This window comes from Nannospalax galili, unplaced genomic scaffold (assembly GCF_000622305.1).
Source record: "Nannospalax galili isolate Female #2095 unplaced genomic scaffold, S.galili_v1.0 scaffold625, whole genome shotgun sequence".
Taxonomy (NCBI): Eukaryota; Metazoa; Chordata; class Mammalia; order Rodentia; family Spalacidae; genus Nannospalax; species Nannospalax galili.
In genome coordinates, this window is record NW_008353893.1 from 1,887,363 (window position 1) to 1,902,840 (window position 15,478).

The 15,478-nt window shown below is 34.1% G+C and overlaps 1 protein-coding gene across 1 annotated transcript in view; it reads right to left on the reverse strand.

The window, feature by feature from the left end:
* LOC103748363 (kelch-like protein 1) overlaps positions 1-15,478 on the reverse strand; it is a 137,448-nt gene that overhangs the window by 7,376 nt on the left and 114,594 nt on the right. Inside the window, exon 5 of the mRNA XM_008850979.2 lies at positions 1,238-1,409. Within this exon, the coding sequence (XP_008849201.1) occupies positions 1,238-1,409 (172 nt within the window). The remainder of the gene's footprint in view (positions 1-1,237; positions 1,410-15,478) is intronic.

Sequence of the window (15,478 nt, forward strand, 5' to 3'; positions counted from 1 at the left end):
GTTTTGATTTGGGGGAGAGGGTTATTCACAATACAGATACTATAATCTGGCTAATAGGAATTAGATTTTGTGCTTTGAATTTATTCTATCTCAATGAAGCTCGTGAACTTAAAACATATCACTGGAGCTGGATAATTGAAGATGATATATATGCATATATTTACATACCATCAACATAAACCTATTTGAAGTTTTTTGAGATAAATTTTTGATTACTTCTGTGACCAAAATCAGAACCATTAAGGAATATGGTTGTTTCCAGTAAATAAAGCTTTGGAAGTTGACTCTGCTCATCAATGGAATCTATTTATTTATTAGAAGAATAACTTACCATTGATTTCTAAGTTAGGAGAGAAATGGAAATATTGAAAAGTTTGCAGAGGAAAAAATAAAAGCACAGAACAATTGAATATAAGAACACACATCTTGGAATGCCTCCAGTTTCTCTGCTGTAAGCAAGACAGTGCAAAGTAATTTCCACCCTGTCTCTAACCTGCTATGTATCCCACCAAACAAAATCTCAAGCTTTCCAAATAGAATGGGACTTGCTGCATTCTGGTCTGTCTGATCCTGGGTCTGCAACTACAGGGTGTGTCCAAGTGGTAACATTTCACCCAAGATAAGTGAATTATCTGTCTCCATCTTGCAGAGCAAATGAGCTGTGAAGATAGGCTCTTTGATGCACAGCAGTTTGTTTACAGCCTGTTGCTCTTTACTTTTAAAATTCAGTGTGGACATTCTATTTTCAGGTGTGGCTTTAAGATTACTATTTAAAGCTTTTATCAGGTTTCAAATGTGAATGATCACGTCCTATATAAGCACAGTCAAAAAACAGTGGCAGATAAGATAAATTGGACAATCTCCATTGTCCTTATTGTACTTTCTTTTAAAATCAAATATCCTGTAGGATTTTGTGTACAAATATATTAAGCTGATACTTTTTGCTTTAGCTCACTTAAATCTACTTTTTATTCATGGTTACTTATTATGTAGTAGAAATCCCATTGAAAGAAGGGCATCGTTTATTAGCATCAGTTTATTATAGTATTATATGCATAAGAGAAAATACACAAATGAAATTATTTAATTCTCTGCCATCACAACATATGACTAAATAAATCATTTTGGTTCAGAGTAGTTTTAGTAGATAGACTTCTATTTGTACCATCATCCTCCATAAGAAGTAAAATAAATAAATTCTGTTATAACTTAAGTAACATGTTGATGGCAACCTTACCTGTGTCCATTCATTAGCTTGTGGATCATAAGATTCCATAGTGTTGAGGTATGTTTGCCCATCATAACCACCAACAGCATATAACCTGTCACCAAGAAGACAGACTCCAACAGCATCTCTGGGCATACTCAAAGGAGCAACCATGGTCCATGTGTCTGTTTTTGGATCATACCTAAAGTTCAAGGACATGAGACATAAACTGTAATCACATTTAACTTTTATTCCTGAAAGAAAAATTTCTTAAAACATGCTCTAGAGAATTAATATTTGCCTTCAAGATAAATAATTTGGCCAGATGGGTGTTCTAGAACTAATATGCATGATATTTAACTTTCTAGAATCTAATGTGTTTCATAAATATACCTAGACTCTAAGACTGTTGTAAATTCATCTAATAAAAATTTAATGTCAATATTATCTTTTCCATAGCAAAATGAAGGTTTTGAAGTTGCAAATCAACTTCTATAATGTAAAGAAGCAAAAGAACTGGGTAAAACCCTAGGAGGGCCATGATTTCAACACTCAGGAGATGAAGCCTCCTGTGAACAGCTTATAAAAGTCAAACATACATTTTCTAAAAAGGAAAGGAATTTTTTGTACCAAAGAACTGCAGTTAAGCCTGACCTGGTAGTTCACTTCTGTAATTACAGCACTTGGGAAGAACAGGGAAGAAACCAGGAGTTTGCAACCTGCCTCTCTCACATGCCAATTTCTATGCCAACCTTGGCTACCTACTTGAAACACTGATTCAAAAACAAAACATGAAACTCAAGAACTAAAGTTTAAAAAAAAAATTGATCCAGCTTTGTGAAAATAAGTATTGAATGTGACAGAGGTGAAGAAGTATGAAAGGTCCAGGACAGAGTGAATTGTGGGATTCAGAGAAAGACCAGAGCTCAATGAATAAATCGACATGCACAAACAAACACTCCATAGGAAAGGAATGTCAGAAAGCATGGAACAGTATATCTAAGTTTGTCTTTGAAACTTGGAGACATTTTTAACATGAACAGAATAGTTATTTTCATGATATAGCTATCTTTGGGCCGTAAGGGACATATTCGTGAATCAGGTGCCTGAAACAAGTTAAGTCAATGTATTTAAATATCAGCAATCACAAAAGACTTAATTTTAAAAAATACCACACATTACACATATTACACATATATTTACATATGTGCATATATCTTTATAATGTTTAGAGTGACACAAAATTGTGGATTATTTTATCATGTTGATAATATAAATTAAACCATCTCTTTGCCTTTATTCTGAAATTTCTACTTGAGATACCAAACTGAAAGGTGGGCAGCACTCAAAGGGAAAATAAAATAGGGTAAAAGAAAATATCTTCTTCTAAACAAAGAAATTATGTTTATTTATTTTTATCCTCTTTTTATTTTATTATTTTTTATTTTATGTGTATGACTGTGTTACTTGCATGTGTGTAGGTGTACCCATGTCATGCAATGCCTCTGGAAATCAGAAGAAGGAGTTGAGTTGAATACCCTGGAACTGGAATTATGGACAGTTGTTTTCCTCCATATGTGTAGTGGGAATTGAACCTGGGTCCACTATAGAAACAGTCAGTAGTCTTAAGAGCTGAGCCATCTCTCCACCCCCTCTGTGTCATTTTTTAACCAATTGAAAATTCAATCAACAAACCTATAAAATAATATAAAAGCTTCAATTCATTGAAATAAAGCTGTCACTACATACGTGGAATTTATTTTGTAGAGAATATTCTTATTACTCAAGCTATTGCATACTTTCATGTTCAAGATTGGAGGCTTGTATGTAATCAGATTTGGGCTAGATGCCTCACAAAACTGAATCGCTATTAAACACATAGAAATTTGAAAAACATGTGACTTAAGTTAGCAAATGTAAAACATCACAAATAGAAACATGCACAAATCACTACATAAAACATCTCCTCAAACATTTTGAAATATAAAATATTAAAAAGTGAGGAGAATTAGAAGAGTAACCAAAGGCATCACAAACATGAACATAGCATGATCCAGAATCTAGGACATTTTAATAAGTAACTGTATGGGTCAATTTTAATCAATGACAATGAAAAATGACAAATAATAATTAAAAAATGAAGAGCACAAGGTAATGAATGGTCTTAAATTTTAAAAATGATTTATAATCCTGAGACTATGCCTTGTGATATCAGAATCCTGTTCAAAGAGTTCTTCCCTATACTGAAAAGTGCATTCCCCATCTTTTTCCTCTAGTAGTTTCAGCTTTTCTAGGAAGATCTTTGATCCATTTTAGTTGGTTATTTTTCAGGGTGAGAAATATAGTCCTCAGTTCATTCTTCTGCATTGGGGAAATGAAGTTTTTCTAGCAGTATTTGTTGAATAAAATGTGTTATTTCTCAAGTGTATATTCGTGATGACTTTGACAAAAATTATGTGGTCATAACTATGCAGATCTATCTCTGAATCCTCTAGAATGTATAAAGAACTGCAAAAATAAACACTCAGGACATAAAGCTCTCAATCAACAAATGAGTCAACAAAATGAACAGACAGCTGTTATAGAAATGTAACATTCTTAACATCAACAAAAAATGACAATAAATTTTGGCAAGGATGTGGGGAAAGAGGGAACCTTATTCGTTAAAAGTTAGAGTTTAAACTAGTGTAATCACTGTTGAAATCACTATGGAGGACTTGAAAAAAAGAATTACAAATACCATGTCATCCATATATACAACTCCTGAAAATAAAACCAAAATATTCTGATCCTAACACAGATATTGTTTATTGTTGTACTATTCACACAACCAAGTAGAAACAACTTAGGTGTCCACAAGTAGAAAAATGGATAACAAAAATGTGTCAGAAATAAAAATAGAATCTTACTCAATTGCTAAGAAAATGCAATCATCAGATTTGAGGAAAGAGGATCAAACTGGAAAATACTATATTTAGATAATCCAGTCTCAGAAAGACAAAATCACATGCTCTTTCCTACATGGGGATCATAACTTTAAGAGCTTGTATATATGTGTCTAAGGTACTGTGAGTAAAGATTATGAAACTAGATATAAAACAACTAGGGAGAGGGGAATAGATGTGCTAGGAAAGAGGAGGAGGGCAAAAGGCCACATGTGATGTGAAAGTGGAACACAGTTCCCCGGAGTGGGAGGCCGGTGGGAGAGATGGGAGAGAGAAACAACAAAAACAATTTTGTTGGAAAAATTCCAGAAGGATGCCCAATTCTTTGTGAGATACTAATTTTTCTTTATTTTTAGTTTATGTGTATGGCTGTTTACCCTGGATGTATGTAAGTGCATTTTCCATGAAGGAGCTGCTGGGAACTAAACCCCGGTCCTCACTCAGGAAATGCAGTAAGTGCTCTTAACTGCTGAGCCATCTCTACAGCCCCCTGTAAGCTCTATTTTTTAAAAACAGTATGAGTTAAGAAGATGTAATTTATATTCCTTACTTGCATCCAAATTCAAGAAAACAAGTATTAAAAGCTATTTGAAACCTTTTGGCAATTCAATAAAACAAAAGCATTAGTTTTAATAGGAAATTGTTGAATTTTTATAATGGGATAATATTGTGGCTATGTTAAAATCCCAACTGTTTTGTTTCTGAAATTAAATTAAAATGCTTTGAATGGAAACACATGTGAAAACGTCTTTAAATTTCAATAAGGGTGAAATCAGAGGGAAGAAAAATGGATGAACACTAATGTCACATTGGTGATGGCTGCAGACGCTGGTGATGTGGATGGGAGCCTACGGGAGGCTTCATAGGCTCAGAATTACCCAGTAGGCACCATCCTACTTCTCACATTCATGATTATACAGTGCTTTTTGTTTTTTATTGATTTCAGACCCCTTCAGAGTTACTTCATAGTCCGGGAAAATACCTGCCAAGTTTTAAAAAGAATAAGCGACTATAGAGTATATATCCCTGGATAGGACTCCCCTGTGTAACCTCACCCACACACTGGCTTAGGAACCATTGTGGAAGAGGGGGCAGAAAGATTATAAGAGCCAAGGTTGATTCATCAACACTGGGAAGCAGAGGCTTTCAGGTAACTGGAACCCTACACATGTGAACTCAGGGTAATGGTGGAATCAAGCACAGGACCCATGCGAACTCAATTGAACAAGGGCCCAAAAGGCAGGGAGAGAGATGGGAGGCAGGTGACCCTAGACTGAGAGCTGCTGGAGGCTGGTTGCTGCTGGACTGACTGGACTCCACTGGAAAAATTTGCACTGAAGAACATCTGGGTGCAAATGCTTGACTGGGTAGAACTTACCATGTTTGTGGGGGGGGAGGTGCATGGTGTGTGGTGGAATGATTAAGGGGCATGGATGTGCGAGTGGTCTGGGTTTGATTGAGATCTGTTCTATGAGAATACAGAAGCTCAACAGAAATTATTTATATTTATAAAAAGAAGTTAGTCTCAAAATGAATATCAATTTTGTTATTTTGTTTTCATCTTCAAAGAAGATGTAAGATGCTTAAGCATTTTGCAAAAAATTAACAATGAATTATATCAGTGTATTTTCCTTTTTTAGAAATTAAATTTAGTGTTAATTATTTTTAAGATTCTGATTGACCATCTACTTTAAAAATTAAAAATCAAAAATCTAGACAACAGTGGCAAGGGTAGCTTTTAGCATTTTGTCTGATGCCTTTCCTGCATCTCCACTTGGCCTTTCTAGTGAGAGTATGAGCTCTGTAGCAGAGTCTCTGTTAAAGTTTACAGGCCTCAGGCAAGAGAAGCACTAGTATTTAGTGGCTAAAATTGGCTATTAAATGAAAACTTGTTGAAGGCATGTACTAATCAAAGAACACAAGTTAGTTTCTCTTTGAAAATCCACACTTTTGAGGCAGCATTAATTTTTCAAGCTTCATTTTAATCTACATACTTTAAGGATATATTTGATACACAAATATTTAAAGGAAATGTGTTTTGAATATAAAACTATTATCAGATTAAAAAGAGGATATACATTTACTCAATATTTATACAGAACACGGAAATTGAATACAGAAGTCTTGCATTGCTAAATATGCTTATCTACAAAACAAAACAAACCAAACCAATAACAGAACAAAGAAACAAGAAAAGGAATGAAGATCCACACTGTGAGAATGGATTTGATGCTCTGAAGGGCACAGTTGTAAGTGTAAGTAAATAAACTGCATTTGTATAGATTTGAACAAAGTATTCATAATTTGAAAGACTAATAACAGAGATAATGCTATTTTCAGATATATATTTTACTTTTTCCCTGTAAATTAAAACAGAATTGATCAGGTTTCATGTGATTATGAAAAAAAAATCTATGCTGACTATAGAAATAGTAGACTATACGAGTGTAAACAATTTAAATAAAAATATTTGTCAAAATTCATAAAATTCATAATATGTGTGTTTAATGTTCTTATACACTTTATTCAGAAATTTCGTAGATATGTATATATGTTGGATATCATAGAAGGAATGCTTGTGTGAAAAAATGCATAAGTTGAAAAGCTTAAAATACTGTTATTGATATTACATACTCTATACTGACATACGGTGCCACCATCATCGGAATGAGAATTCCATTTTCTACACCTACCTATTCTCCGACATGCAATATTATTTCTGATATGATAATTTATCCTTTCTGGTGGATGAGTGGAAGTAACCTTGTTTATATAAACTATTTTCAAATGTTATCTACTACTTTATTATTTTTAATGTTTACTAGAACAGATATATCCATCATTATCCATTCTTTCAAGTAATTCTTCTTTTTTTAAGTATTTTGTATCTTGGGCTAGATTATAACTCATCATATTGCCTAATCTGACCTCTAAATCATGGTAAACACCCTGCCTTGATTTTTCCCTGTGTTGGAATTACAAGCATCAGCCACCAAGCATAGAAAATGTATTGAGGTGGCATGGATAATGCATTAATCAGTAGTCTTCTAAAATTCTTTGATATTTCTATTACAAATTAATGAATATGGAGTGCTTTAGGGATGAAGATACAGAAATTAGATTTCTCTTTCTGTTTACAAATTCATTATTTTTTTATACAATTGTTTTTTAAATTTAATTTGATGTGTCCATTTGAATGAAGGTGAATCACAGATTTTGATTTCGGCCATATTATATTGCATCACCCTTGTAAAATTTCTGTGAGTAACTAGATAGATAGAAAAGAGACAAGACCAGGAGGCAAAAAATTATTTAAATTACTGTTAGTCAAAGGAACTTGTGTTTACTCAGGAGTCCTGAATACTAGTTAAAGCACATATTTTAAAAGGAATATTTTCACATTACAAAGTAAGAACAAATAATTTCAATACAATTTCTTCAACTCAAATGCCAGGAAACCTTGAGTCCTAAGTATGACTTCTAAATATCTCCTCCCACCTTAAAATGAGTTTTGCTATATGATATCAGGGCTGAGATACTTCCATTTATATATAGGACATGCCATGATTCCTCTATACATTCTCATGTTACTCTCCAGGAAAATGATCTTCTTCATTGAGTTATACAGAAAAATGAGCATCAAGCCAAAATTACATAGATAATGTTCAAGGATAGCAGGTTATTCTCTCTTCCCTAGTCTTCCATTGCAACACCTTTAGCAATCACTCCTAACCACATCTTCCCCTCACCAAGTCATTAAGAATAATGTCTAATGACACCTGCAAAGTATGAATAACTGTTGTAGCAAGAAACAATTCTCCATTTCTTACCTTACTTTTGAGATTGAGTTTCATCATATAATCATATCTAGACTGTAACTTGTAAGAGTAATTCTGCCTTTCAAGCAAAATGTTGGGATTAGAGGTTTACACCAACATGCCTTGCTCAATAGCAAATCACTGCACCCACTTTGTAAGGAGGGTTCATAAGTGCTTAGATTGTCACTATAGCTTCATAGTATATGTGTGCATCTATCAGAAGTTTAAGCATATTCTTTCAACCACACTGCAAAAGCTGTGAAGGTGCAATGACAGAAATTACCACAGCAAACTTAATCTTTTCAAGTTATACTTACATATGCTTGCCCAGCAACAAGACATTAAGAAGAAGGAGAAAAAGAGGAGTGAGAGAAAGGAAGAGGTAAAGTGGCTGTGAAAGATGATACCTTATTTGAAATGAAATAAACAATCTTCTCCCTAAAAATTAATATTGAACTCACAGCACTCATGACAGTATGCCCAAGACCCTCACAATATTAAACCAGACAAAACCACAACATAGAGCAGGGCTGTGGTCAAGATGTCCCACTCCGAACTGAGGAGCTATTTGCAGGTAATGGTTGCTAGAAGAGGGAGAATCGATTTTCTGCAAGGATGTGAACCCAGAGAGGCTATCCATGATCCTGTATATTGCCCTACATTCATACACATATTGACACCACTAAATGCACTCAGTGAGTTTAAAAACAAGCATGTACTTAGGAAGGAACAGTATTTGGCAATGTGGGAGGAATTGGAGGGGTAGAATGATAGTAGAATTAATCAAAACTCATTTCACGCATGCATAAAATTTTGAAACAATGAAATATATAAGTGAAAATAAAACTTCTTATATTTATTTCATTTATTAATATAAATCATAAGTAAAATTATCTAATTCTATAATTGAATAATATATGCATACTTTCATGCCTAACAGAAAATATTTTCTTTCATAATTGCATCTCTATAAAATGTACAACACAATGAAACTGTTACCTGTGTCTTAACAGAAATATATTAGTGAGTATTCCTTTAAATTACATTTATAACATAACTGTCAAATCTGTGGAAGATCTTGAACAAATGTAAATATGTGTTAATGTTTATTTGTTAATTGTTTTAAAATAAGAACAAATACTTTATTTTTGATTAATATCTGAATAACTGTAAAGTTTCTGTCACTATCTTCCTTGGAAAAATTACGTCAATTTAATGAATGTCTTAAACATATGAGCATCATTGATATTGAGGCAAAGAAGATGAAAACAGACATTCACATGTAAATATAGGAAATACCAACAAATGTAGGTTTACCTAGATTTACCTTTCACATATCCATTCATCCCTGCATTCTTCTTCCATTCATGTACCTTTACACATGTATCTAGGTATTATGAATACGTATGTTATTCATTAATTTATCTATATAATAACCTGTTTCAAATTTACCCTGAGTCTTCCCATTAGATGAAATGTGAGCTCTATTTTTCTTCGCGTCTGGCTGATTCTGATTGCCTATTTTATACCTGGTTTTGTGGCAACGGCAGGAATATTGAGGAAAAATTATGGTAACGGACATTGAGAACATGAGGAGCTAAGTTTAGTGGAATCATTGATGTGAAATAGCTTTACATACAATAAAAATAATCATTACAAAGCAAAAACAACCATTTTCCTTTTATGCCAAGTCTGCCTTATAAAAAGATTCCTCTGACCACCATAAGGAAAATATCAGAGAGGAAAAATTAGATTATATAAGGTAACATTTAAGAGGTTTGTAATACTTTGCCCCTCTCCTTTGTTAAGTAGCCATCTTTACTATAATGCAGATTAGCAGCAAAGATGGTCCCAAAATCTGATCAGACAACAGAAGAACCTGCTTTTGAACATATTTTCTGATTCACTGCCTGGATTTCAATTTTGCTTGCATTATTGAATTTCCAATTATTTACTTGTCTTCTTATAAAAGATTTTAATTTCTGCATAGCAAAGTAGAAAATTCATATAAAAGAATATTTTTGTCTAAATTAACAGATACTTACAATTTCATTATTCTTAGGAATAGTATCTTATTCTTAAAATATCTTATACCTTATTGCACATTTTACACTGGATTTTGTCAGCCAAGATCTCTCATTAAGGTGAGACTTGGTCATCTTCTTATAAAAGATTTTAATTTCTGCATAGCAAAGTAGAAAATTCATATAAAAGAATATTTTTGTCTAAATTAACAGATACTTAAAATTTCATTATTCTTAGGAATAGTATCTTATTCTTAAAATATCTTATACCTTATTGCACATTTTACACTGGATTTTGTCAGCCAAGATCTCTCATTAAGGTGAGACTTGGTCATAAAACAAACTTTCATGTGTTCCAAACTTTGTTCGTAACTCCATTTTCACCTGTGTTATTACTGACTCTGAGGTGCCAAGGTTCTTTATGCTCAAGAGTGCCCAATTCTGAACAGTGTTAGTATTACATATCTATGCTTAACACCATCACTATATAGTGCATTTGTATTTCCATAGGACATCATTTCGATATATTAAAAAGTGACATATCGATGTATTTATAAAACATAACATCGTATGCTAATCTTACTTCTCATAACGATCAGTTTGCCTGTGATAATATACTAAAAGCACCTTTCACATTATAACTTGAAAACAGTTTTATAGGATGGCTATTATGAATCATGATTAATTGAAGATTTACATGTGAAAACATCAGAATGAAATTATGCTTTACAATGTGCAAAAACGCTATGAATTTTACAGATAGTATGATTTGTTCAATGATCATGATAATGCTCTGCGCTTCTCCTTTACCTGAGCTATGCAGACCCACTGTATGCCTTTAATAACGTAAAAGGGCTGTGACTATTTGTATCTAATTTTGCATTGTAAATGTATTCTGAGACTGTATTATTTATGCTTGTCCTCACAAGTAACATTTCAAAACACTATAAAGTCAGATGGAATTCATGGATGAAATACCATTTAATTAGCAGCACTTACATAAAGTATTGAAGGTAAAAGTATCAGCTTCATCATATATAATTACTCCATCTTTCCATAAGTATTTAATGGACAGAACTGTGAATTACCTATCAACTAATTAATATTTTAAAAATACATGATCTTATTTTTACATGTACAAAAATTTATGCTCGTTTATTTGGACACTGACCACCTCAATGTAACACCTACATTTTTTCATTTCAGTAGAGTGGATAAGTTTAATTTAAAACATGACGAGTTTAGTGTCTCTTTCTGTCTCTATCTCTGTCTGTCTCACACACACACACCTACAAATTAGCAAAAGTGGTCAACATTTTTTCTATTTATTATCTCAACAATCAGATCAATTTTAATAGAATCTGTTTACTCCAAACTATCTCTTGCCAGTGAACTTATCGTCATTAAAAATATATACCTAGGCAAAAGGTCTTAAATGAGACCAAGTCTTTCCTACCTAGCATACCACTTAAAAGAATAATTATTAAGGATGTGCTTTTTTAATATAAAAGGTAAAATGTAAAGTCTTCAGTGCTATGCCTCAAATAAGTTTTGTTGCTAGGGTAATGTCCTCAGTCTTCATGAAAGTTTCTGTGACAATGCTGCCAAGTTGTGACTGAAATATGGTTTAATAATGGCCATTTTATCTCCTGGTAGATTTTTTTTGAATGAGTGAATAGCTTCCTACTTTTCTTTTTTCTTTTTGAAATAAATTTAATGCTGAAGCTTTCATGTCAGTCATAGTACCAGAGTGACAGCACGATGGGCATGTCCATGAGTAAGGAAGAGCATCATGGTATTGTACTCTGACTCTTTTGCCCTTATAATAGGATTATTCACTCCAAAAAACAAACCAATTGTCTTCATATTCCGTATTCTCATTTTTATGTAGAGGAGTATTTATGGACGTATAATGAGAAAGATCACCATAAGTCTTATTTATGACTGTCCACTGCTTCCTGCAAAAAGAACAGTAATTCTATTGTGAAAAGAGCAGCAACAAACATGGATGTATAAGTGTCTCTGCAATAGGATAAGTACTTTAGGTATATACCAAGAAGTTGTAAAACTGGGTCAAATGGTAGGTTCATTTGTAGTTTTTTTTTTAATAGTTATCCACACTGCTTTCATAGGGGTTGAACCAGTTTGCAGCCCCATGAGCAGTGAATGAGTGTTCCCCTTTCCCCACATCCTTTCCAGCATTTGGTATCATTTGTTTTCTTGATCTTAGCCAGTCTGACTGGGGTAAGGTGCAATCTTAAGGTGATTTTATTTTGCATTTCCCTAATTATTAGTGATGTTTAACATCTTTTAAGATGTTTCCTAGTGATCTTTATTTCTTCTTTTGAGAACTCTCTGTTCAGCTCCTTAGCTCATCTTTTAATTGGGTTACTTTCTTGTCTTGAGGCTTTGTTTTTTGAGATCGTTATATATTCTGGATGTTAAACCTCTGTTAGATGTGTTGCTGGTGAAGATTTTCTCCCATTCTGTGGGTTTTCTCTTCACTTCCTTGGTTGCTTCTTTTGATGTACAGAAGCTTTTTTAGTTTAATGAGGGCCCATTTGTTAACTGTTGCCCTTGTTTCCTGAGCAATTGATTTCTGGTTTAGAAAATCCTTTCCTACACCTTTATCTTGTAGGTTTTCCGCAATGTTTTCTTCTAATAGTTTTAGAGTCTCAGGCTTTACTTTGAGGTCTTTGAGCCATTTGGAATTGACTATAGTGCAGCATGAAAGTTAGAGGTTTAGTTTCATTCTTCTACAAGTGGAGATCAAGTTTGGCCAGCACCATTTGTTGAACATGCTGTCTTTCCTCCAGTGACTATTCTTGGCCCCTTTGTCAAATATCAGGTGGCTGAAATTGCATTAACTCATATTTGGGTCTTCAATTTTGTTCCATTGGTCTATGGGTCTATTTTTGTGCCAGTACCATGTTGTTTTTATAACCAGCTCTGTAATGCGGCTTGAAATGTGTTGTAGTAATCCCCCCGGTATTGCTCTTAGTGCTCAGGGTTGCTTTGGTTATCCAAGGTCTTTTGTGCTACCATATGAATCTTAGGAAAGTTTTTTCCAATTCATTGAAAAATGTCATGGGGATTTTGATTGGCAATGCATTGAATCTATATATGACTTTTGGTAGGCTGGCCATTTTCACAATATTAATTCTTCCAATCCATGAACATGGAAGGTCCTTCCATCTCCTGGTGTCTTCCTCAATCTCTTTCTTTAATGATTTAAAATTTTCATTGTAGAGATCTTTGGTGTCTTTGGTCGGATTTACTCCAAGATATTTTAATTTTTTAACAGCAGTTGTGAATGGGAACATTTCCCTGTATTCTTTCTCCAACTGCTTGTTATTGGCATATAGAAAGGCTTCTGATTTTTGTAGATTGATTTTATAACCAGCCACTATACTGAAAGTGTTGATTAGGTCTAGGAGTTTTCTGGTGGAACTCTTGGGATCTCTTAGGTATAGTATCATATCATCTGCAAACGTGATAACTTGACCTCTTCTTTTGAAATTAGTACTCCTTTAATTTCCATCTCCTGTCGTTGAGGTATGTTCCCTCCAGTCCAATTCCCTCTAGGACTTTGAACATAAATGCATGTTGAATTTTGTCAAAGGCCTTCTCTGCATCTATTGAGATGACCATATTTTTCTTGTCTTTATTCCATTTATATGATTTATGATGTTTATCGAATTACATATATTGAACAATCCCTTCATCTCTGGGATAAAGCCGACTTGACCATGGTAGGCAATCTTTTTGATGTGTGTCTGTTTGAGGTTTGCTAGTATCTTGTTGAGAATTTTTGCTTCCATGTTCATTAAGGATATGGGACTACAGTTTTCTTTTTTGATTGTATCTTTTCCTGGCTTTAGTATTAGAGTGATGCTGGCTTCATAGAAGGAATTTGGAAGTTCTCCTTCCAATTCTATTTTTTTAAACAAATTAAGTAGTATTGGATGCAGATATTCTTTAAAGGTCTCATAGAATTCTGCTGTAAATCCATCTGGTCCTGGGCTTTTTTTAGTCGGGAGGTTTTGTATTACTGTTTCAATATCTTTGTGCTATGGGTCTGTTTAAGCTGTTAATCTCTTCTTGGTTTAGATTTCGTGGTTCCCATGCCTTTTGATATCTGTCCATTTCTTTTAGATTTGTTGCTGCTCTTTTCACAATAGCTAAGAGATGGAATCAACCGAAGTGTCCCTCAATTGATGAGTGGATAATGAAAATGTGGTTCATTTTTACGATGGAGTTTTACTCAGCAGTAAAGAAAGATGAAATAATGAAATTTGCAGGTATACTGATGGAATTAGAAACTGTTATACTAAGTGAAATAACACAGACTCAGAAAAAGCCTCATTTGTGGATCTTAGCACCAAATCATTCTATGTGAGTGTATATCCTGATGTAAGGAAAATGGAAATGAAGCACAGATGTAAAGGAAATGAAAGACCCTGAGAGATGGGGATAGTAGGAAACAGATGTTACTGAGGGGAAAATGGGAGTATTCAACATGGAAGGGAGGAGGGAAGGACATTCAAGGAATCATGAGAGTGTAGGAAGGCCATAATAAGGGAGATACGGATAAAAATTGGGTTTAAGGGAGGGGGAGGGAAGGGTATACAGGAACCTAGGGGATAAAGGGAAAAAAAGGAGCTCAAGAGATGTAGGACCATAGGAGGAAGGTATTATTAAGGGAGAAATGGGGGAAATGGGGGAAATGGGGGTACCTTAAGTGAGAAAACCATGATGGAGGGGTGAGAAAATGTGAGAGATAAAAAATGCCTAGCTAGTTTTGAAAACCAGAGTAACCATGTTACTCCTACAACCTGACAAATTATACATAGCAGATCAAGAAATATATGTCTAAGGAAGGTTAACTGAGAACAAGTGGTCTTTGCCCAAGATTTATCTACATGACACACAGTAATTAAAAATACTATAGTGGTGGAACTAACCTTGGGTGTTTGACAGACATACTTTGAGGTCTATAATAATTTGGTCAGAGGGACATAAAGGACACTTTTTGCTCCTTGACTTCCTAGGTCGACTAGTACCAAGGGACTATGAGCATCTCTCAAAATGTCCTATAATGGTGGTTGGTCACCTGTCCTCTTGATCAAGGAGGCTGAAGAGACCCCACCAGATGGACTTGAACCAGTGTCCAGTCTATAAAGAGGAGGGTCAAAACAGAGGAATCATTTCCTCCATACTTCCAAGCGAAGCCAACCATGGTCGAGTAGGACGTTTGAATTATCTTCACATAGGTGGAACTGGTCAAAGAAAGGAGCCAGGGGCTCCTCCCAAGTCCATGTTATGTCTGAGGAACAGATCTTCAAATGACCTTAAGAGTAAAAATAAATCGGTTTATCTGGACCAAATGTATGGACTTAAACACCCAAAAGGAAAGTATAAGCAAAGATTAAAGGAGCCAATATAATTTCATAAGAGTCCATATGTATAGCTAAAGGCTACATA